This window comes from Procambarus clarkii, chromosome 22, assembly GCF_040958095.1.
Source record: "Procambarus clarkii isolate CNS0578487 chromosome 22, FALCON_Pclarkii_2.0, whole genome shotgun sequence".
In the NCBI taxonomy this organism is placed as follows: Eukaryota; Metazoa; Arthropoda; class Malacostraca; order Decapoda; family Cambaridae; genus Procambarus; species Procambarus clarkii.
Genome location: NC_091171.1, coordinates 12,850,196 through 12,875,239, shown reverse-complemented (window position 1 = coordinate 12,875,239; position 25,044 = coordinate 12,850,196). Strand labels below are relative to the sequence as shown.

The following is a 25,044-nucleotide window of genomic DNA, read 5'->3' as shown; positions in this document are numbered from 1 at the left end:
GTTGGTCTGGTGTCAGTAAGTGACTGAGTGACGGGTTTGTTTGGGCGTGACTGGTTAAGTGTACCCTGGTCTTCCCTGGTTTGTATGTACCTGGCATAGTCCCAATGGTTGGTGAACTCATGTCCCATGGTGTACACACTGCAAAGAGGTACCACTGTATCACCAATTGTTGCTTCCCAACGGTAAGCATCGATAGTAACTCGGTAGTCTCTCATGGTGTTTAATCCGAGTAGGATGTCTCCAGGGAATCGTACTGCACCGGCTATTACACAAGGCACAGTGAGTGATCTGTCATTAACTATTAACTCTATGTCTGCTTCACCTAACGCTGGAGTCATTCCTCCAGTAAGTCCACCAAGGTTGGAAACAGACGACTGGTGTATATCGAGTCGGTCGCGTAGGCCATGAAGGGCATCTTGTTTAATGATGTTGACTCGAGTTCCTGTGTCTAGGAAAATCTTAACCTATCGACCCTTCAGAGTGGCTGAAATCAGAGGACCTTCTGTGTCCTTGATAGGCATCCTTGTAAAACATGTTATTCCGAGACTGACACGGTCGATGTGGCGTCTGAAGTACATGTACACGAGTACCGTCAGTGTGTAGTTCGTCCATGTTATCCTCCTCTGCTAAGGTACCGTACCTGTTACAGGTAGGCACTGAGTATACAGGGAGGTCGTCTCGCTTCCCTACGTCATACCGTTTACCCAGGCTGCTATACCTTCCCCCTGACTGAGAGTCATAGGGCTGATCTGTGTGTTTGTAGGTCGTGTCTGCATTAACCTTGATGGCCGTGGCGCCGTTTGTCACACGCGAGTGACGGTGTCCATCTCGGTCGGCGCTGGTTAGTTGTTGCAGCCTGCGGTTGCTTACGGGAAGGAGGAGTAGGACTAGGACGGTTAGCCTGGTTAGTACCGTGGCGGGCTCTACAGTCAGCGGTGTCATGCCCAGGTCGGTGGTGATATGTGCAATAAGAACGGGTGTGATCATGTGATTGGCCTGTGTAGTTATATCTAGCATGCTGTTGGTAACGAGTATTAGTTGATGTACACTCTGCCTTACGGTGACCATGTTTGCCACAGTTAAAACATTCTGGCGTTTGAGGTCGCTGAGGGTATTGAGGGGAGCCTGTCCTAGAGTATGACCTGGGGCCATACGAAGGCGGAGGAGATCTAGCACGAGTCTGAACATGTTTAAGGGTAGAATGCGTGACAACGTTCATAGTGGTATGGGAACTGTTTGCATGAAAAACGGCAGAAAGCTGGGCAGACAGGCTGGACTGTAGCCTGTCTGTGGACTCTACCATGATGTCCATTAAGTCCCAAAGAGTGTGGGTAGGACCAAAATTCCTAGCCTCGATGTCTTTCAGTATGGTCTCGGGGGCATGACTCTGCATGGCACCGAACGCCAATAGTTTACCCACATTCTGTATAGTGAGGCTTCCACTAGCGTCCCATCTAGAACCCATCAAGGCTTTCTCCAGTGAGTCCTGTAGCGTAGCTAGACGCGTGGCAAAAGCATTGCGTATTTCATCAGGACGCATTACCGCAGTAGCTAATCGGCGAGCAATGCCAAATGGATCACGATCAACTACCGATATATATCTCCTATGAAAGCATTTCTTAAATTCTTCCCAGTTTTCAATTTTCTTTAAGTCAGGTGTTCCTGAACGAGATACGCATCTCCAGATTTATAGTCAAGTGTGGACGTCGCCATACTGATATAGTCTGCGTCTGTGACAACAGTACCCTTGCTCCTCGCTCTAGCCTCTACACTAGCGAACCATGTCTCCAAGAGGGTTGGATCCTTTCCACTAAACGGGCGAATGTCAACAGACTGTGTAAGAATTGTGACGGTGTTCGAGTTAGAGTTAGAACCCGCAGTATTCGGGGTTTGAGTCATGATTACTGAGTCGCTGCTGGTTGTAGAGGTTAATGAGGATAAGCTACCGAGAGCTGGGGGTGGGAGATCACTGGCTAAGGATAAGTGAGCGAGCGTAGGGAACTCACTAGTTAAGAGTAAGTTACTATCCGATAGTGAACGAGACCGTAGACTGTAGGGGTAAGTGCGCGAGCGAGGCCTGAGCAAGTATCGGTTATCCATAAAGTAAGTTTACATTGTGCCCACGAAAGTCCACAGTTTACTCTACTACACAAATAACAAAGGGTACTTAACTAGAGCTGAAGGCTGCTGGGGCTGCAATTCGTTCACCGGGCCGAGATGATCTGGTCGTCACAGGTCCGGCGTCGTGCTGCGGCGTCGTCGGCGTCGGGAGGCGGCAGGAGACGTCAGGTGCGGCAGAAGTCGTCAGGCGGCAGGAGACGTCTGGCGCGGCTGGACACGTCAGGTCAGATAGCAAGGGGTGGTAAGGTGACGTCAGGCAGGCACCAAGGCTCGTTGAGTCATGGTGAGTCACAGCGAGTCAGGGGCATGCGCTGGGTGAGTCAGGTACGGGGGCGTGCTGGGTGAGTCAGGTACGGGCGTGCGCTGGGTGAGTCAGGCACAGGGGCACGCTGAACTGTTGCGATGCTGGCTGCTGTGCGCTGCTGTGTTGCTGTGCGCTGCTGTTCTGTTGTGAGCTGCTGTGCGCTGCTGTGCTGCTGTGGTGAATCCCAGGAAGCTGCCACCAGTGTAACATCGGTTGATGTTGTAGAATGATTAGGTTGTGGGCAGGAATCGGAAAAAAACACTGTTTTTCCTTAATTTTATTATAAATATATATATATCTTCTACACCGGGCCAGGAGCTAGCTAGAGTGTGTAAGGGAGCGTGTGTGGATGCTGGGATGCCCTAGGCTGTCTCTGAAGGTCTGAGGGCTGCAGGCGCAGAGCAGATTGCATTCAAATCTGCTGACAACGTTGTTGATACCTATTAAGTTGTTTAGCTTAAGAGGGTATTAGGTCACCCTATGTGTATGTCCATGGCGACTAACTGGCGTCCAACACCCCACCCATCCGGCCCCACCGCAACACTTCCTCCCCCCCAGCCGGCCCCACGGCAACACTTTCCCCCACCCAGCCGGCCCCATGGCAACACTTCCCTCCCCCATCCAGCCGGCCCCACGCCAACACTCCCCCCACCCACCCGACCCCACGGCAACACTCCCCCACCCACCCGGCCCCACGGCAACACTCCCCAGCCCGCCCCACACCAACACTCCCCCCCCCACCCAGCTGGCCCAACACAAACACTCCCCCCCCCCCCACCCAGCCGGCCCCACTGATGATATCACCCCCCTCCCCCCAAATTACCAACACCCTGGACCCCTCTTTTTAACCCTTCTTCATTCCCCTGATCCAAAGGGCCAGATTCTCATTCACGTTATGAAAAGGAAGAGACGCGTGTGAAACATGTCCCCAGGAATTAGTGCCCGGGGCTGGCAGTAATCTCTCCTCACACCCACACCAAATGGCCGCAGTTGCCAGAACTCCGGCTTGGAGGAACTTGCAAGGTGTCCCTGGCGATGATGAGTGGAAGATGATGAAGAGGATGATGATAGAGGGATGGTGAAGAGGGAGGATGATGAGAAAATATGAGAGCCTTGGGCTCATCTCTGGTCAGTAGCAGGGAATGGTGGTGGTGGTGGTGGTGGTGGTGGTGGTGGTGGTGGTGGTGGTGGTGGTGGTGTTGGTGGTGAGGGTGAGGGTGATGGTGAGGGTGAGGATGAGGGTGATGGTGGTAGTCACCTATTTGTGCTTGCGGGGGTTGAGCTTTGGCTCTTTGGTCCCGCCTCTCAACTGTCAATCAACTGGTGTACAGATTCCTGAGCCTACTGGGCTCTATCATATCTACATTTGAAACTGTATCGAGTCAGCCTCCACCATATCACGGCCTAATGCATTCCACTTGTTAACTACTCTGACACTGAAAAAGTTCCTTCTAACGTCCCTGTGGCTCATGTGGGTACTCAGTCTCCACCTGTGTCCCCTTGTTCGCGTCCCACCAGTGTTAAGCAGTTTATCTTTATCTAACCTTTCAATTCCCTTGAGAATTTTGTAAGTAGTGATTATGTCTCCCCTCACTCTTCTGTCTTCCAGTGTCGTAAGTTGCATTTCCCGCAGCCTTTCCTCGTAACTCATGCCTCTTAGCTCTGAGACTAGCATAATGGCATTCCTCTCAACTTTTTCCAGCTTCGTCTTGTGCTTGACAAGGTACGGGCTCCATGCTGGGGCCGCATACTCCAGGATTGGTCTTACATATGTGGTGCACAAGATTCTGAATGATTCCTTACACAGGTTCCTGAAGGCTGTTCTGATGTTAGCCAGCCTCGCATATGCCGCAGACGTTATTCTTTTTATGTGGGCTTCAGGAGACAGGTTTGGTGTGATATCAACTCCTAGATCTTTCTCTCTGTCCGTTGCATGAAGTACTTCATCTCCTATTCTGTATCCTGTGCCTGGCCTCCTGTTTCCACTGCCTAGTTTCATTACCTACAGATGAGCTGATGATGGTATTTTTTTTTTTATATTATTATTTTCTACCACAGACGTGGCCAGACATTTACAATGCTAACCAGCATATATACATTTTCTTCTGTCCTCCATGGACAGGGTGAGAGATGTGTTAAACATATAGTTCAGGGGTTTGTAGTGATGGTCGTGAGGTGGTGATGGTGGTGGTTTTAACAATCTGGAAACTGGAGAATGATAGTTGGTAAACACGCATAGAATGTAAGGAGGAGTGAGGGAGAGTGGTCAGGAGAAAGGGAAATTTTAGAATGGGAAAATGGATTAGAGTAGGAAAATTAGGTACCTAATTAAGTAACTAGGTAAATTAGTTTAGATAGAAAGGGTAGAAGAGGTAGAGGGTAGAAAGTGATGCTAGAAGGAAGAGAATAGAAGTCTCTCTCTGTAACTCTCACTTCTCTGTATCACATCTTGCCCAATTATTTATCTTTCACCAATGTTGATTTTCTTCTTGCCCGGGCTCTATTGTAGAGCATAGCCTCTATTGTCGAGCATGGCCTCTATTGTCGAGCATGGCCTCTATTGTAGAGCATGGCCTCTATTGTAGAGCATGACCTCTATTGTCGAGCATGGCCTCTATTGTAGAGCATGGCCTCTATTGTAGAGCATGGCCTCTATTGTAGAACATGGCCTCTATTGTAGAACATGACCTCTATTGTCGAGCATGGCCTCTATTGTAGAGCATGGCCTCTATTGTAGAGCATGGCCTCTATTGTAGAGCATGGCCTCTATTGTAGAGCATGGCCTCTGCTGTAGAGCATGACCTCTATTGTAGAGCATGGCCTCTATTGTAGAGCATGGCCTCTATTGTAGAGCATGGCCTCTATTGTAGAGCATGGCCTCTATTGTAGAGCATGGTCTCTATTGTAGAGCATGGTCTCTATTGTAGAGCATGGCCTCTATTGTAGAGCATGGTCTCTATTGTAGAGCATGGTCTCTATTGTAGAGCATGGCCTCTATTGTAGAGCATGGCCTCTATTGTAGAGCATGGTCTCTATTGTAGAGCATGGCCTCTATTGTAGAGCATGGCCTCTATTGTAGAGCATAGCCTCTATTGTAGAGCATGGATTATCACCAAGCCTGACTAGTAACAAACCTTACTATTCACCTCGAGAGAACAGGTTTGTATTCAGCCATTTAAATTCGCCTCACGTCTTAAAAAAAAATATTGCTGAAAACATAGTTAGAATAGCCTCATACGCGAGCGAGAATCCGCGGATCCGAGTTTGATCCCCAAATCCTCGTGGGCTTGAAGGCCGAGGTGTTAAAACAGTGCACAAGGAGTCTGCTGGCCGCTGGCCGGGCGCTGGCCGGGCTTAAGGGCTTGGCCCGGGCTGAACCAGGCTCTGCCCGCTGGTAATAAGGAGATGAAGTGCTAATTTTATTGTGGCGACACAACGATAACAGCTCCTCCGGCCAGTGGTTCCTAGGGGGGGGGGGGGGTGGACCGGATACAGGAGGGGGGTGGACCGGATATAGGAGGGGGTGGGTGGACCGGATACAGGAGGGGGTGGGTGGACCGGATACAGGAGGGGGTGGGTGGACCGGATACAGGAGGGGGTGGGTGGACCGGATACAGGAGGGGGTGGGTGGACCGGATACAGGAGGGGGTGGGTGGACCGGATACAGGAGGGGGTGGGTGGACCGGATACAGGAGGGGGTGGGTGGACCGGATACAGGAGGGGGGTGGGTGGACCGGATACAGGAGGTTGGGCTTTACTATCCTATTGGCTCAGTCTGGTACCCAAGTTTCCATCGTATACCTTCGCTCTTGGCCTTCATTTTGTCAAAGTTGGCTCTATGTCGATTCTTGAGCAATTTTGTACATTGTGATCATGTCTCCTCTGGTTGTTCAATCGTACTGTGATATGTGGTCCAGTTTCCTTAGTCTATTAAAGTAATTCATTAGGTGGGTGCTTGTGTAATTACCTAAGTGTAGTTACAGGATGAGAGCTACGCTCGTGGTGTCCCGTCTTCCCAGCACTCTTTGTCATATAACATTTTGAAACTACTGACGGTCTTGGCCTCCACCACCTTCTCACCTAACTTGTTCCAACCGTCTACCACTCTGGTTGCAAATGAAAAATTTCCAATATTTTCCTCGGCACCTGTTTCCTTATCTTGAGTCTGTCTGTGTGTATTTACTATTTGTATTTACTATTTGTGTCTGCAGAATCGAGCTATTAGCTCTTGGACCCCAACTTTCTAACCAATTTTTCCTTTCTAATCTATTTTTCCTCTATTATGTCTACTACATACATTTCTCTCTAACACACACACACACACACATCCCCAGGAAGCAGCTCGTAGCAGCTGTCTAACTCCCAGGTACCTATTTACTTCTAGGTGAACGGGTACATTAGGGTGAAAGAAAGTCTGCCCATTTGTTTCTGCCTTTGCCGGGAATAGAACCCGGGCCCCTAAAGCGCTGTCCACTCAGCCACGAGGTCCCAAATGTGTGAAGGTGAGTGTGTATATACTAACTAATTTGTGGCGGCATGATCGAGATTTAGCTCTTGGACCCCAGGCCTTCTAGACATTGGTTGACTGTAATACAATGGCTTCTATCCTATCCTATTCCTCTGTCATATTTACCTTAGAAATTATTAATGGAATTTGCTCCCTTAACTTGCTCCTTAAGTTCGCTTCATTTTCCCGTAACTCTGACGCTTAATGAAAACTTTCCCACATGTCTTTGGCTCATCTCTCAAGCTTCCCCCCCCCCCCCGCCCCCGTGTTCTATTGCTGTTCATTGTGAACATTTCTTGTTCCACTCTGTCCATCCCCTTTAATATCTTATAAGTCCCCCCTCCTCCCTCTCTCTCTCGTTTTCTCTAGCAATGTCAGATTCAATATTTCAGTCTTTCTTCATAAGACATCTCTATCACCTCCAGGACCAGCCTCGTTGCAAGCCTTTGAACCGTGTCTATTTTCTTATTTTTTTTTTTATATTTTAGATGGGATATTTTTCACGATGGGGGCTGTATCTTGAAGACTGGTCTCACGTAGGTGGTATACAGAGTTCTAAATGCTTCCTTATATAGGTTCCTAAACGATAATTTGATTTGTGCCGTTGTAGCGTACGCTGCTGATGTTACCTTGTTTATACGTGCCTCCAGAGTTACGCTTGGTGTCAGGTTCAGTCCCTGGTCTTTTTCTCTAGTTATCACAGGGAGGTAGTGTCCCCTTCATTGTCTACTGTCCCTTTGGTCTCCTGTTCCCATTTCCATCACTTTACACTTGCTCATGTTGAACTCTAATAGCCAGTTCTCAGACAATGCTGTTATTTCACTTATGGTAAAAGGAACAAATGTTTAACAAATAGGAAGTGAGATGCTTTATAACACTCGTGAAACGCACCAAGTGTCCATTATGGTTTGTCTTGTTGTTGTTAGTCTCTCACAGGACTCCAGTAGGCTCCTTAGGCAGGTTATCACTTCCAATAAACCTATTGGTGTTTGTTCACCTAGTTCATCCTCTATAGGTATTTAGTTTATCTTATCCTTATTATAGTTCCCAGCACCATGCTGGGGCTGCGGGTCTGTAGTGTCACCTTCCTATATCCTTATCTTGAGGTTATCTTGAGATGATTTCGGGGCTTTTAGTGTCCCCGCGGCCCGGTCCTCGACTAGGCTTCCACCCCCCAAGAAGCAGCCCGTAACAGCTGACTAACACCCAGATACCTATTTTACTGCTAGGTAACAGGTGCATTGGGTGAAAGAAACTCTGCCCACTGTTTCTCGCCGGCGCCCGGGATCGAACCCGGGACCATAGGATCACAAGACCAGCGTGCTGTCCGCTCGACCGACCGGCTCCCTATCCTTATATATTGGTGTGACACTGGCCGTCTTCCAACACCTGGGTAAGACGCCCACAGCTAGAGGTGATGTAAGGTAGGTACGTACACACTAGGTAAGTACAACTAGGCAAGTACCGAGGGGCTGTCCAACTTGTGTTTAACAACCGCGGTGAAATATTATCAGGTCCCATTCCTGTATTTACAGGTAGTTATACACGTTGTCTCAGTGGTTGTTCTGTTGTTAGTGGTTGTCTTGGGGTCATCCGGGCTGACCTCCACCAACTGTTGCACCTCACTACTCAACACATCACACAAACCTCAGAGATCACACGAACTTTTGTGAGATTCTCACACATTTCGTTGTCATTTTCTACATGGTCTCCACTCTTGCATAATCTAATCACTTGCTTATTATATATTTTTTGTTTCATCTTGATTGACTATGGAGTTACTTTGGTTGTTTTTTGGCTTTTAACTTCAATGTTATTTTTATAGTTATTCTGATACTCTGTTTACGTTTATCTATTTATTCTTTCCTCTGTTGCATCCTACCTTGCGGTTACCTTGCGATGATTTCGGGGCGCAACGTCCCCGCGGCCCGGTCCCCGACCAGGTCTCCTGGTTGCTGCACCACATCTATGCCTTTTTCTTCTATACCTTCACTTCTGTTTTTTTCCACTAACTCTTGCTTTTCGTTATAGCCTTTTGGGCATTGTTTATTGAACCTGTCTACTGAACCTGTCTGCTGAACCTGTCTGCTGAACCTGTCTGCTGAACCTGTCTGCTGAACTTGTCTGCTGAACCTGTCTACTGAACCTGTCTGCTGAACCTGTCTGCTGAACCTGTCTACCGAACCTGTCTACTGAACCTGTCTGCTGAACTTGTCTACTGAACCTGTCTGCTGAACCTGTCTACCGAACCTGTCTACTGAACCTGTCAACTGAACCTGTCAACTGAACCTGTCTACTGAACCTGTCAACTAATGGTATTTCATATACTATGTTGTCGATATTTTCCTCATTTAGACTATGGATCAAAATCCATTTGGTTCCGCCTCTCTGTCTATGGATCTATTTGTCTATCTCTTGATAGACAAATAGACGAGGTTTATCTCCCCGCTTGTGTCATCTTAGTGACTTTTATTGTCTGCCAGGGGAGGAGGGGAGGGGGGGGGGTGTATGTTACAGAGACCACTACCTTTCTCCATCTATTGTCGTTAGAGTTCCAGTAATGGTCTCTGTATTCATGTACATTAAGAACCTCAAGTTCCTCAAATTTCCACTTTCTGTTCATTAGGAGTGCTCCTTCTCCTTCCTCTTTCTCCTCTTCCTTCCTACATCTCTTTATTTCCTTTCTTTTCTCATTGCCTGGTATCCCCTTGTGTATGTGTGTACTCACCTAGTTCACCTAGTCGCAGCCATTCTACACTTCAAGTGTAGATATGATAGAGCCCAGTAGGCTCAGGAATCTGTACACCTGTTGATTGACAGTTGAGAGGCGGGACCAAAGAGCCAGAGCTCAACCCCCGCAAGCACAACTAGGTGAGTACAAGGATGCCGCCCCCTAGCAGCACATCTCCCAGATACCTATTTACTGATCGGTGAGTGAGTGAGTGAGTGAGTGAGTGAGTGTGAGGGAGTGAGTGAATATGAGTGTTTCAACTCCTTGATACTTTGCTGGTTCTTCACCCGCCTCTCTCCCTCTCTCCTTCTCTCACTCTCCTTGTTGCCTCAGTGTCTCTTTGATGACCACCCCCTCCCTCACTCCCTCCCTCCCTCCCTCAGTCCCTCCCTCACTCTCTGCCTCACTTCCCTCCCCTCCCTCAGCCCGCCCCAGCTTCTACTCACCTTGATGCTTGAGCTTCTCCTTGACGGACCACTTGGACCTGGTGGGGGGGATGGGGTTGTCCAAGAGCCACCCCCCGCACGAGTACCCCCAGAAGTCGCTGCAGGTGGAGCTGCCCGGGTCCAGGTTCCCCTGAAGCTGTGGGTGGAGAGATATGGGGTTAGGGTGGTGGTGGTGAGGGGGGGGTGGTGGGGGTGAGGGGGGGTGGTGGGGGTGAGGGGGGTGGTGGGGGTGGTGGTGAGGGGTGGTGGTGGTGAGGGGGGGGTGGTGGTGAGGGGGGGGTGGTGGTGAGGGGGGGGTGGTGGTGAGGGGGGGGTGGTGGTGAGGGGGGGTGGTGAGGGGGGTGGTGAGGGGATGGTGAGGGGGGTGGTGAGGGGGTGGTGGGGTGGTGGGGGGTGGTGGGGGGGGGTGTTGGGGGTGGGAGGCGGTGGTGAGGGGGGTGGTGGGGGTGGTGGGGGGTGGTGGGGTAGTGGGGGGGGGTGGTGGTGGTGTGGTGGAGGTGACAGTGACCTTCAGTATGAATCTCATGATACATATAATGTTTTATCAGCCATCAGTAGGTGTCAACATGTATCATCTTTAGGTATGTGGCAAGTATTTGGCATGTCTTAATATCACGAATGTCGGCATGTTCCACATGTGTCAGTATGTATCACATGCTGGCATGTATCACATGCCAACATGTATCATGTGTCACCAGGATATTACTTTACCTGACAACAATTGCAAGTAACGTTCCCAATTGACATGTGGCTGACAGCGCGCTAACACTGTCAACACTCAGCACCCACCAGACCTGTGGGCACCAGACCTGTGGGCACCAGACCTGTGGTCTGATTCACGAAAGCACTTACGCAAACACTTACGAACCTGTACATCTTTTCTCAATCTTTGGCGGCTTTGTTTCCAATTATTAAATAGTTAATGAGCACCGAAGCACCAGGAGGCTGTTTATAACAATAACAACAGTTGATTGGGAAGTTTTCATGCTTGTAAACTGTTTAATAAATGTAACCAAAGCCGTCAAAGATTGAGGAAAGATGTACACGTTCGTAAGTGCTTGCGTAAGTGCTTTCGTGAATCTGGGCCCTGGGTACTGGTCGAGTTGCACTTCACTGTGTGAGGTCATCCTCAGACAGGTCATCCTCAGACAGGTCATCCTCATGTAACACCATTGTAATGTAACACCACTATAAAATAAGTACTAAACTAATAATGTACACACTACTACTAATCCTGAGTAACACTTCCTATCAGTTGCACTTGGTAACGCTGTTATTGAACACTGTAATATGAGCGGACATATGATGGTTACACCGGAACCAAAAGGTACACTGCCAACAAGGGAATGCTACACAGGATTAATACGCTGCCACCATCTGCCTTTGACCATTGAGACTATATCAAGCAACGAGGCAAGAAACATTGCTTGACTTGGAGAGTACTTTCTATGACTGTCATTAATTATGGGACGGTTGTCAGCCCACTATATCCAAAAGGCTAAGAGGATTCAACAATTGACACAGACGGGAAATTTAACATGAGTTTATTGAGACCAAAATTATGCTAATCACCACTTATAAATCCTTCTCTAACACTGGCCAAGAGTTAAGAAATTTAGACATGGAACAAAACCTCAGAGATCACACACATTACCTTAAGACCTCTGTCTCTCCATCCGGTGGATTCACTCTGTTACTCCCTGCTGTGCGATGTTCTCCACAGCCCTCTCTCGACCCCGGTGTCCCGCACTCTGTCCCCACTAAGTCTCTACAGGACCTCAATATACAACCCCAACAGGGGGAAGGGGGAGATTTGCTGTTGCTACGTACACCAAAAATGCAAGGGGGTCGGGCCACATGTGCACAAACACTTAAGAATTTTCATTAAACTTGTTTGACATTCACCATACACTGTTCAAGAGAGGAGTTATTAATTACGTGTGTGACTGACCTTTGACCTGGCTAAAAGGGGGAGATCCATGGATGTTTACACATAAGAATCTGGGGTCTAATTCCATTACAATGTTTGACAAGAGTATCATGAAATATTACATACTTGAAACTAGCTGACTAAGACTAACCCAGGAATATTTTAATCAACATACAAGATAATCCAGAGGTCATCTGGGCAGACCTCTTGGAGAAGGCTTCCCTGGGTGTGAACTCTCGGGGAGGGGGGGGGGGGGGTCTTGCGTGTTACTCAGACAGGTCGTCCTCAGACAGGTCGTCCTCAGACAGATCGTCCTTAGACAGGTCATTAACAGACAGGTCGTCCTCAGACAACAGGTCATCCGCAGACGACAGGTCATCCTCAGACGACAGGTCATCCTCAGATGACAGGTCATCCTCAGACAGATCATCCTCAGACATGTCATCCTCAGACGCCAGGTCGTCCTCAGACGACAGGTCATCCTCAGACAGATCATCCTCAGACGACAGGTCATCCTCAGACGACAGGTCGTCCTCAGACAGGTCGTCCTCAGACGACAGGTCATCCTCAGACGACAGGTCATCCTCAGACGACAGGTCGTCCTCAGACGACAGGTCGTCCTCAGACAGGTCATCCTCAGACGACAGGTCATCCTCAGATGACAGGTCATCCTCAGACGACAGCTCATCCTCAGACGACAGGTCATCCTCAGACGACAGGCCATCCTCAGACGACAGGTCGTCCTCAGACGACAGGTCATTATCAGACAGGTCGTCCTCAGACAACAGGTCATCCGCAGACGACAGGTCATCCTCAGACGACAGGTCATCCTCAGATGACAGGTCATCCTCAGACAGATCATCCTCAGACATGTCATCCTCAGACGCCAGGTCGTCCTCAGACGACAGGTCGTCCTCAGACGACAGGTCATCCTCAGACGACAGGTCATCCTCAGACGACAGGTCATCCTCAGACGACAGGTCATCCTCAGACGACAGGTCGTCCTCAGACAGGTCATCCTAATACGACAGGTCATCCTCAGGCGATAGGTCGTTCTCAAACGACCGGTCGTCCTCAGACAGGTCATCCTCAGACGACAGACCATCCTCAGACGACAGGTCGTCCTCAGACAGGTCGTCTTCAGACAGGTCATTATCAGACAGGTCGTCCTCAGACGACAGGTCATCCTCAGACGACAGGTCATCCTCAGACGACAGGTCATTCTCAGACGGCAGGTCATTCTCAGACGACAGGTCCTCAGACGACAGGTCGTCCTCAGACGACAGCTCGTCCTCAGACGACAGGTCGTCCTCAGACAGATCATCCTCAGACGAGAGGTCATCCTCAGACGACAGGTCGTCTTCAGACAGGTCCTCATCAAGCAGGTCCTCAGACGACAGGTCGTCCTCAGACAGGTCATCTTCAGACAGGTCATCTTCAGACGACAGGTCGTCCTCAGACGACAGGTCGTCCTTAGACGACAGGTCGTCCTCAGACGACAGGTCATCCTCAGACGACAGGTCATCCTCAGACGACAGGCCATCCTCAGACGACAGGTCATCCTCAGACGACAGGTCGTCCTCAGACGACAGGTCGTCCTTAGACGACAGGTTGTCCTCAGACGACAGGTCATCCTCAGACGACAGGCCATCCTCAGACGACAGGTCATCCTCAGACAGGTCATCCTCAGACGACAGGCCATCCTCAGACGACAGGTCATCCTCAGACAGGTCGTCCTCAGACGACAGGTCATCCTCAGACGACAGGCCATCCTCAGACAGGTCGTCCTCAGACGACAGGTCATCCTCAGACGACAGGCCATCCTCAGACAGGTCATCCTCAGACGACAGGCCATCCTCAGACGACAGGTCATCCTCAGACGACAGGTCATCCTCAGACGACAGATCATCCTCAGACGACAGGTCATCCTCAGACGACAGGTCATCCTCAGACGACAGGTCATCCTCAGACGACAGGTCATCCTCAGACGACAGGTCATCCTCAGACGACAGGTCATCCTCAGACGACAGGTCATCCTCAGACGACAGGTCGTCCTCAGACGACAGGCCATCCTCAGACGACAGGTCGTCCTCAGACGACAGGTCATCCTCAGACGACAGGTCATCCTCAGACGACAGGTCATCCTCAGACGACAGGTCGTCCTCAGACGACAGGTCATCCTCAGACGACAGGTCATCCTCAGACGACAGGTCGTCCTCAGACGACAGGTCATCCTTAGACGACAATTCGTCCTCAGACGACAGGTCATCCTCAGACGACAGGTCATCCTCAGACGACAGGTCATCCTCAGACGACAGGTCGTCCTCAGACGACAGGTCGTCCTCAGACGACAGGTCATCCTCAGACGACAGGTCGTCCTCAGACGACAGGTCGTCCTCAGACGACAGGTCGTCCTCAGACGACAGGTCATCCTCAGACGACAGGTCATCCTCAGACAGGTCGTCCTCAGATAGGTCATCCTCAGACGACAGGTCATCCTCAGACGACACTTCGTCCTCAAACGACAGGTCATCCTCAGATGACAGGTCGTCCTCAAACAACAGGCCATCCTCAGACGACAGGTCATCCTCAGACGACAGGTCATCCTCAGACGACAGGTCATCCTCAGACGACAGGTCATCCTCAGACGACAGGTCATCCTCAGACGACAGGTCGTCCTCAGACGACAGGTCATCCTCAGACGACAGGCCATCCTCAGACGACAGGTCGTCCTCAGACGACAGCTCATCCTCAGACGACAGGTCATCCTCAGACGACAGGCCGTCCTCAGACGACAGGTCGTCCTCAGACGACAGGTCATCCTCAGACGACTGGTCATCTTCAGACAGGTCATCCTCAGACGACAGGTCATCCTCAGACGACAGGCCATCCTCAGACGACAGGTCGTCCTCAGACGACAGATCATCCTCAGACGACAGGTCATCCTCAGACGACAGGTCATCCTCAGACGACAGGTCGTCCTCAGACGACAGGTCATCCTCAGACGACAGATCATCCTCAGACGACAGGTCATCCTCAGACGACAGGTCATCCTCAGACGACAGGTCATCCTCAGACGACAGGTCGTCCTCAGACGACAGGTCGTCCTCAGACGACAGGTCATCCTCAGACGACAGATCATCCTCAGACGACAGGTCATCCTCAGACGACAGGTCATCCTCAGACGACAGGTCATCCTCAGACAGGTCGTCCTCAGACAGGTCTTCCTCAGACAGGTCTTCCTCAGACAGGTCGTCCTCAGACCGGTCTTCCTCAGACAGGTCGTCCTCAGACAGGTCTTCCTCAGACAGGTCGTCCTCAGACAGGTCGTCCTCAGACAGGTCGTCCTCAGACAGGTCTTCCTCAGACAGGTCGTCCTCAGACAGGTCTTCCTCAGACAGGTCGTCCTCAGACAGGTCATCCTCAGACAGGTCGTCCTCAGACAGGTCTTCCTCAGACAGGTCGTCCTCAGACAGGTCGTCCTCAGACAGGTCTTCCTCAGACAGGTCTTCCTCAGACAGGTCGCTTCAGACAGGTCATCCTCAGACAGGTCGTCCTCAGACAGGTCTTCCTCAGACAGGTCGTCCTCAGACAGGTCTTCCTCAGACAGGTCGTCCTCAGACAGGTCTTCCTCAGACAGGTCGCTTCAGACAGGTCTTCCTCAGACAGGTCGTCCTCAGACAGGTCATCCTCAGACAGGTCGTCCTCAGACAGGTCGTCCTCAGACAGGTCGTCCTCAGACAGGTCGTCCTCAGACAGGTCGTCCTCAGACAGGTCACACAGGGGCGAGACACACTTTGGTCACCGGAAGAAACAAACTCTCTCAGGTCATTATTTCGTGACCTAATACCTTGTACCAAGCCAGTACAAGGTATCAGGGGGGGGGGGTGTCGCACAGCCTCGTGCCTTGTACCAGGATGTTACCTTCACATACTGTTCCACAACCCCCACTACTGGTGCCTCGTACCTGCAGTTTCCGCCAGTATACCATACTTCTAGAGATTCCGTTTTCTATGGACGACCAATATTCCCGTTTATCTTACGCACTAAAAATAAAGTTAAGTTATCCCTCTCTATGCTCAACAACTCTTCATTCGATCTTTCGCGTCCTCAATAATATATAACAAGGTTGCTATCTGATTCTGCCTAATCTGTCTGCCGAATATATGCATTTGTTTGGGAGGCCAACTCTCCCAGTAGACTGATATCAGATCCCTTAAACCCGTACACATCACTACCCACTGAGGCAGATATCCTGACAGACCCACCATCACCAGTACGCCCACAAAAAGCCCGCCCACCCACACCCACACTAGCTCTCCCATGCTAAATATCTTCTACGTATTTCCTACTGAACCTGAAGCGGCCTCCGGCAGCGCCACCGCCCTGGGCGCACAGGAAAGGCTATTTTAATCTTTCCTCAGAAAAATGTAAATATGCATGCAAATCTACGCTCTTTTTGACTACAGCAGGATGAAGGAATAACCTGGAAGGCGCGCAGGAAGCAAGCGCAGGAGGAGGAGGAGGAGGAAGGGCGGAGAAGGTGAGAACGGAGGGAGAGAGATGAAATGTACAAGAAGCTGGAATACCAAATATAAGCTAGGAAGGACGACGTGAGAACGACGCTGCCCAAGTTACATGCCCAGTCAGGAGTGGGTGAGGGTGAGGAGCTGGAGCAGCAGCAGCAGCAGCAGCAGCAGCAGCAGCAGCAGCAGCAGCAGCAGCAGCAGCAGCAGCAGCAGCAGGAGCAGCAGGAGCAGCAGCAGCAGAAGGAGTAGGAGCAGCAGCAGCAGGAGCAGCAGGAGCAGCGGCAGCAGCAGGAGCAGGAGCAGCAGCAGGAGCAGCAGGAGGAGGAGGAGGAGGCTGGGGTCAGCACCCCCGTCCTGCCTGTTGACCGGGTGGAGCAGCAGCAGGTTGGGGTCAGGCTGGGGTGATCGTGGTATAATCTACGAAGTCCTCCTCACTCTTAAGTAATCACGGCATAATCTACGAGGTTCTCCTGACGCTTAAGTGGTCATGGCATAATCTACGAGGTCCTCCTCACCCTTAAGTAATCACGGCATAATCTACGAGGTCCTCCTGACGCTTAAGTGGTCATGGCATAATCTACGAGGTCCTCCTCACCCTTAAGTAATCACGGCATAATCTACGAGGTCCTCCTGACGCTTAAGTGGTCATGGCATAATCTACGAGGTCCTCCTCACTCTTAAGTAATCACGGCATAATCTACGAGTCCCTCCTGACGCTTAAGTGATCATGGCATAATCTACGAGGTCCTCCTCACTCTTAGGAATCATGGTATAATCTACGAGGTCCTCCTGACGCTTAAGTGATCATGGCATAATTTACGAGATCCTCCTCACTCTTAAGTAATCATGGCATAATTTACGAGGTCCTCCTCACTCTTTAAGTGATCATGTCATAATCTACGAGGTCCTCCTCACTCTTAAGTAATCATGGCACAATCTACAAGGTCCTCCTCACTCTTAAGTGATCATGGCACAATCTACGAGGTCCTCCTAACACTCTAAGTGATCATGTCATAATCTACCAGGTGGAGCCGACCTGTAAGCCACCGTGGAGTATGCCGGGTCCGCAATATACAACAACAAAAGCACTGGCGAGGAACAAAAAAGTCCAAACTCGGGAACGGATGTTGCTAGACAAATTCGCCGCTCCCACCGGCGCTCCCTGTATTACCAAGTTGAGCGGCTCGCCCCTAAAGTTATCAACCAACTTTACCCTCCGGACATTTAATGTAGACGAACAAAAGAAAAACTTTCTACACGTAGGGTGGTCGTGGACGGGTGTATGAGCATGTAGGATGGTCGTGGACGGGTGTATGAGCATGTTGATGCTCATGGACGGGTGTATGAGCATGGAGGGTGGACGTGGACGGGTGTATGAGCATGTAGGGTGGTCGTGGACGGGTGTATCAGCATGTTGATGGTGGTGGACGGGTGTATGAGCATGTAGGATGGTCGTGGACGGGTGTATGAGCATGTAGGGTGGTCGTGGACGGGTGTATGAGCATGTTGATGCTCATGGACGGGTGTATGAGCATGTAGGGTGGTCGTGCACGGGTGTATCAGCATGTTGATGGTCGTGGACGGGTGTATGAGCATGTAGGATGGTCGTGGACGGGTGTATGAGCATGTAGGGTGGTCATGGACGGGTGTATGAGCATGTAGGGTGGTCATGGACGGGTGTATCAGCATGTTGATGGTCGTGGACGGGTGTATGAGCATGTAGGATGGTCGTGGACGGGTGTATGAGCATGTAGGGTGGTCGTGGACGGGTGTATGAGCATGTTGATGCTCATGGACGGGTGTATGAGCATGTAGGGTGGTCGTGGACGGGTGTATCAGCATGTTGATGGTCGTGGACGGGTGTATGAGCATGTAGGATGGTCGTGGACGGGTGTATGAGCATGTAGGGTGGTCATGGACGGGTGTATGAGCATGTAGGATGGTCGTGGACGGGTGTATGAGCATGTAGGGTGGTCATGGACGGGTGTATGAGCATGTAGGATGGTCGTGGACGGGTGTATGAGCATGTAGGATGGTTGTGGACGGGTGTATGAGCATGTAGGGTGGTCATGGACGGGTGTATGAGCATGTAGGATGGTCGTGGACGGGTGTATGAGCATGTAGGGTGGTCATGGACGGGTGTATGAGCATGTAGGATGGTCGTGGACGGGTGTATGAGCATGTAGGATGGTCATGGACGGGTGTATGAGCATGTAGGATGGTCGTGGACGGGTGTATGAGCATGTAGGGTGGTCATGGACGGGTGTATGAACATGTAGGATGGTCGTGGACGGGTGTATGAGCATGTAGGATGGTCGTGGACGGGTGTATGAGCATGTAGGGTGGTCATGGACGGGTGTATGAGCATGTAGGATGGTCGTGGACGGGTGTATGAGCATGTAGGATGGTCATGGACGGGTGTATGAGCATGTAGGATGGTCGTGGACGGGTGTATGAGCATGTAGGGTGGTCATGGACGGGTGTATGAGCATGTAGGATGGTCGTGGACGGGTGTATGAGCTTGTAGGGTGGTCATGGACGGGTGTATGAGCATGTAGGATGGTCGTGGACGGGTGTATGAGCATGTAGGATGGTCATGGACGGGTGTATGAGCATGTAGGATGGTCGTGGACGGGTGTATGAGCATGTAGGGTGGTCATGGACGGGTGTATGAGCATGTAGGATGGTCGTGGACGGGTGTATGAGCATGTAGGGTGGTCATGGACGGGTGTATGAGCATGTAGGATGGTCGTGGACGGGTGTATGAGCATGTAGGATGGTCATGGACGGGTGTATGAGCATGTAGGATGGTCGTGGACGGGTGTATGAGCATGTAGGGTGGTCATGGACGGGTGTATGAGCATGGAGGGTGGACGTGGACGGGTGTATCAGCATGTTGATGGTCGTGGACGGGTGTATGAGCATGTTGATGGTCGTGGACGGGTGTATGAGCATGTAGGGTGGTCATGGACGGGTGTATGAGCATGTAGGATGGTCGTGGACGGGTGTATGAGCTTGTAGGGTGGTCATGGACGGGTGTATGAGTATGTAGGATGGTCGTGGACGGGTGTATGAGCATGTAGGATGGTCATGGACGGGTGTATGAGCATGTAGGATGGTCGTGGACGGGTGTATGAGCATGTAGGGTGGTCATGGACGGGTGTATGAGCATGTAGGATGGTCGTGGACGGGTGTATGAGCATGTAGGGTGGTCATGGACGGGTGTATGAGCATGTAGGATGGTCGTGGACGGGTGTATGAGCATGTAGGATGGTCATGGACGGGTGTATGAGCATGTAGGATGGTCGTGGACGGGTGTATGAGCATGTAGGGTGGTCATGGACGGGTGTATAAGCATGTAGGATGGTCGTGGACGGGTGTATGAGCATGTAGGGTGGTCGTGGACGGGTGTATGAGCATGTAGGGTGGTCGTGGACGGGTGTATCAGCATGTTGATGGTCGTGGACGGGTGTATGAGCATGTTGATGGTCGTGGACGGGTGTATGAGCATGTAGGGTGGTCATGGACGGGTGTATGAGCATGTAGGATGGTCGTGGACGGGTGTATGAGCATGTTGATGGTCGTGGACGGGTGTATGAGCATGTAGGATGGTCGTGGACGGGTGTATGAGCATGTAGGGTGGTCATGGACGGGTGTATGAGCATGTAGGATGGTCGTGGACGGGTGTATGAGCATGTAGGATGGTCGTGGACGGGTGTATGAGCATGTAGGATGGTCGTGGACGGGTGTATGAGCATGTAGGGTGGTCATGGACGGGTGTATGAGCATGTAGGATGGTCGTTGACGGGTGTATGAGCATGTAGGATGGTCGTTGACGGGTGTATGAGCATGTAGGATGGTCGTGGACGGGTGTATGAGCATGTAGGATGGTCGTGGACGGGTGTATGAGCATGTAGGATGGTCATGGACGGGTGTATGAGCATGTAGGATGGTCGTGGACGGGTGTATGAGCATGTAGGATGGTCATGGACGGGTGTATGAGCATGTAGGATGGTCGTGGACGGGTGTATGAGCATGTAGGATGGTCGTGGACGGGTGTATGAGCATGTAGGATGGTCGTGGACGGGTGTATGAGCATGTAGGATGGTCGTGGACGGGTGTATGAGCATGTAGGATGGTCGTGGACGGGTGTATGAGCATGTAGGATGGTCGTGGACGGGTGTATGAGCATGTAGGATGGTCGTGGACGGGCGTATGAGCATGTAGGATGGTCGTGGACGGGTGTATGAGCATGTAGGATGGTCGTGGACGGGTGTATGAGCATGTAGGATGGTCGTGGACGGGTGTATGAGCATGTAGGATGGTCGTGGACGGGTGTATGAGCATGTAGGGTGGTCATGGACGGGTGTATGAGCATGTAGGATGGTCGTGGACGGGTGTATAAGGGAAGGTGGATGAGGGACGAAGAGGGGGATGAGGAGGAAGAGGGGAAGGATAAGCGAAGGGGGATGAGGAAGGGGAAGAGTGGAGGGGGAAGAGAAAGGGGATGAGTAGGGGGAGAAGTAAGAGAAGGGGGGGTAAGGAGGGGGAGGGGTAAGACCAGGTGGATAAGGAGGAGGGATAAGAGGAGCTGGGGAAGAGGGAAGGGGGAAGAGGAGGGGGGAAGAGGGGAGGAATAATAGAAGGGGATGATGGGGGAGGGGGAAGAGTAGAGGGGAAAGAGGGGGAGGGGTAAGAGAAGGGGGGGATGAGGAGGAAGGGGGAAGAGGAGGGGGAGGGGGTGAAGGTGTCACTAAGGGCGGGTATAATCACTGTACCACCCGGGTGATGGTCAGCTGGGTAATGACCCTCACCTGGTGGCACCCTCACCTGGTGGCACCCTCACCTGGTGGCACCCTCACCTGGTGGCACCCTCACCTGGTGGCACCCTCACCTGGTGGCACCCTCACCTGGTGGCACCCTCACCTGGTGGCACCCTCACCTGGTGGCACCCTCACCTGGTGGCACCCTCACCTGGTGGCACCCTCACCTGGTGGCACCCTCACCTGGTGGCACCCTCACCTCGCTGCCTCACCAACCTACAGTGTTGACTTTATAATATTAATTTAATTCAAAAGTAAAATCAGAGTTAAAGTTATTTAAAACGTTATTACCTGATTCTTTATTTTTCTTGCTGTATTTTATGAAGATGAACACACCATATTGTATCTACCAAGACCTGCCTGTATAATCCAGCGTCCTAACACGTCATGGCAACTCTGTAGGCTTACAGTTACAGCCCCAGCCATCACATATCCTGTTACCCTCCTTCCCCTCCCCTCCCCCTCTTCGTCCTCCTCATTCCCCTTCTCTTACCCCTCCCCTCTCCCCTTCTCTTCCCTTTCCTACACATTCCCATTCTCTTACCCCTCCCCCCTCCTTTTCCCCTTCCTCCTCATCCCCCTTGTCTTACCCTCCCCTCTCCCCCTCCTCTTTCCCTTCCTCCTCATCCCTTTCTCTTTCCCCTCCCCATCCTCTTCCCCTTTTCTCAAATGCTCTCCTGCACCATTTTCAATACAAGTTATTCGTACACCTATGGGAAAAGGTAAATGAAAGTTTTCAAAACGTTTTGTGTATGCTGGGGAGAGCCTTCCGTCACCACATAAAAACCTGCCCGAAGGTTATAATAATTTTGCAGAAGACTGGAGAGAAGATGATGAGTGTATTAGAGCTGCCGAGGCAGGAGTCTGGGGTGGCGGGGAGGTTACCCTTAGGCTACCCCAGTCCCCGGGGGCGGCGGGAAGGCTACCCTTAGGCTACCCCAGTCCCCGGGGGCGGCGGGAAGGGTACCCTTAGGCTACCCCAGTCCCCAGGGGCGGCGGGAAGGCTACCCTTAGGCTACCCCAGTCCCCGGGGGCGGCGGGAAGGGTACCCTTAGGCTACCCCAGTCCCCGGGGGCGGCGGGAAGGCTACCCTTAGGCTACCCCAGTCCCCGGGGGCGGCGGGAAGGGTACCCTTAGGCTACCCCAGTCCCCGGGGGCGGCGGGAAGGGTACCCTTAGGCTACCCCAGTCCCCGGGGGCGGCGGGAAGGCTACCCTTAGGCTACCCAAGTCCCCGGGGGCGGTGGGAAGGCTACCCTTAGGCTACCCCAGTCCCCGGGGGCGGTGGGGAGGCTACCTCAGTCCCCGGGGAGGCTACCCTAGTCCCCGGGAGTGGCAGGGAGGCTACCCTTAGGCTACCCCAGTCCCCGGGGAGGCTACCCTAGTCCCCGGGGGTGGCGGGGAGGTTACCCCAGTCCCCGGGAGTGACGGTGTGTACACAGCTCATCCGTCTTCAGTGACGCGGCAGGAAAGTGTAGAGTGGGAACACTCACTCACAACACCAGACACTGTCCCTACACCACCACCTTCACCACCACACTACACCACCACCTTCACCACCACACTACACCACCACCCTCACCACCACACTACAACACCACCCTAATGGGGTAACTATGGCCTCTAAGGTAACTATGTACAAGTACAATAACTGTGCAATAACAAAGAGCTTGTGCAACACTGTGCGGACTGTGTGATGAGAAAGCGGCCTGAATATCCACCAGGAGCAAATATTTGAGCCATGTTCTTGGCCAGTGGTGTGTGGTGTGTGTGTGTGTGTGTGTGTGTGTGTGTGTGTGTGTGTGTGTGTGTGTGTGTGTGTGTGTGTGTGTGTGTGTGTGTTGTGTGTGTGTGTGGTGTGTGTGTGTGTGTGTGTGTGTGTGTGTGTGGTGTGTGTACTCACCTATTTGTACTCACCTATTTGTACTCACCTATTTGTGCTTGCGGGGGTTGAGCTTTGGCTCTTTGGTCCCGCCTCTCAACTGTCAATCAACTGGTGTACAGATTCCTGAGCCTACTGGGCTCTATCATATCTACATTTAAAACTGTGTATGGAGTCAGCCTCCACCACATCACTGCCTAATTCAAATCAACAACCCTGTTACTGAACCAGTATTTACCCAAGTCTTTCCTAAATCTAAACTTATCCAATTTGAACTAAACTGCCTAATTCCATCCGTTAACTACTCTGACACTAAAAAAGTTCCTTCTAACGTCTCTGTGGCTCATGTGAGTACTCAGTTTCCACCTGTGTCCCCTTGTTCGCGTCCCACCAGTGTTGAATAGTTTATCCTTGTTTACCCGGTCGATTCCTCTGAGGATTTTGTAGGTTGTGATCATGTCTCCCCTTACTCTTCTGTCTTCCAGTGTCGTAAGGTGCATTTCCCGCAGCCTTTCCTCGTAACTCATGCCTCTTAGTTCTGGGACTAGTCTAGTAGCATATCTGTGAACTTTTTCCAACTTCGTCTTGTGCTTGACAAGGTACGGGCTCCATGCTGGGGCCGCATACTCCAGGATTGGTCTTACATATGTGGTATACAAGATTCTGAATGATTCCTTACACAGGTTCCTGAACGCTGTTCTGATGTTAGCCAGCCTCGCATATGCCGCAGATGTTATTCTTTTTATGTGGGCTTCAGAAGACAGGTTTGGTGTGATATCAACTCCTAGATCTTTCTCTCTGTCCGTTTCATGAAGTACTTCATCTCCTATTCTGTATCCTGTGTCTGGCCTCCTGTTTCCACCGCCTAGTTTCGTTACTTTGCATTTACTCGGGTTGAACTTTAGCAGCCATTTGTTGGACCATTCATTCATTCTGTCTAGATCATCTTGTAGCCTCATACTATCATCGTCTGTTTCAATCCTCCTCATAATTTTTGCATCATTAGCAAGCATTGAGAGAAACGAATCTATACCCTCTGGGAGATCATTTACATATATCAGAAACAGTATAGGTCCAAGGACTGACCCCTGCGGGACTCCACTTGTGACTCCTCTCCAATCTGAGACCTCACCCCTCAGTGACTCGCTGTCTTCTGTTGCTTAGGTACTCCTTTATCCAATGGAGTACCTTCCCTTTCACTCCAGCCTGCATCTGCAGCTTTTTCACTAGCCTCTTGTGTGGTACTGTATCAAAGGCTTTATGGCAATCTAAAAATATACAGTCTGCCCACCATTCTCTTTCTTGCCTTATTTTTGTTGCCTGGTCGTAGAATTCAATTAACCCTGTGAGGCAGGACCTGCCATCCCTGAACCCATGTTGATGCTGTGTTACAAAGTTCTTTCGTTCCAGATGTTCCACTAGTTTTCTTCGCACAATCTTCTCCATCAGCTTGCATGGTATGCAGGTTAGGGACACTGGCCTGCAGTTCAGTGCCTCCTGTCTATTCCCTTGTATATCGGGACTACATTGACTACTTTCCAAATTTCTGGCAATTCCCCTGTTGCCAGTGATTTATTATACACTATGGAGATTGGCAGGCACAGTGCTTCTGCTTCTGAACCCAAGGGAAGATTCCATCTGGGCCTATATCCTTTGTCACATCCAACTCTAGTAAACACTTCCTTACTTCCCCGCTGGTAATCTCAAACTCTTCCAGTGGTTCAAGGTTAACTATTCCCTCTCTTATCTCTGGAATCTCTCGCTGCTCTAAGG

The 25,044-nt window shown here is 51.1% G+C and overlaps 3 protein-coding genes across 3 annotated transcripts in view; all 3 read right to left on the bottom strand.

The window, feature by feature from the left end:
* The window catches only part of LOC123757506 (endothelin-converting enzyme-like 1), a gene marked incomplete in the record, with an annotated part of 321,501 nt that extends 311,259 nt beyond the window's left edge, over window positions 1-10,242 (bottom strand). The window contains 1 exon segment of the mRNA XM_069329457.1: window positions 10,110-10,242.
* Window positions 10,243-12,305: 2,063 nt separating this feature from the next.
* Window positions 12,306-12,911, bottom strand: LOC138367405 (clumping factor A-like). The gene has a single exon (XM_069329048.1). The coding sequence runs from the start codon at window positions 12,909-12,911 to the stop codon at window positions 12,306-12,308; it is 606 nt and encodes a 201-aa protein (XP_069185149.1).
* A 147-nt stretch (window positions 12,912-13,058) lies between these two features.
* LOC138367404 (serine-rich adhesin for platelets-like) overlaps window positions 13,059-25,044 on the bottom strand; it is a 74,077-nt gene continuing 62,091 nt past the window's right edge. The window contains exon 5 of the mRNA XM_069329047.1: window positions 13,059-15,564. Coding sequence (XP_069185148.1) covers window positions 13,059-15,564 — 2,506 coding nt within the window. The remainder of the gene's footprint in view (window positions 15,565-25,044) is intronic.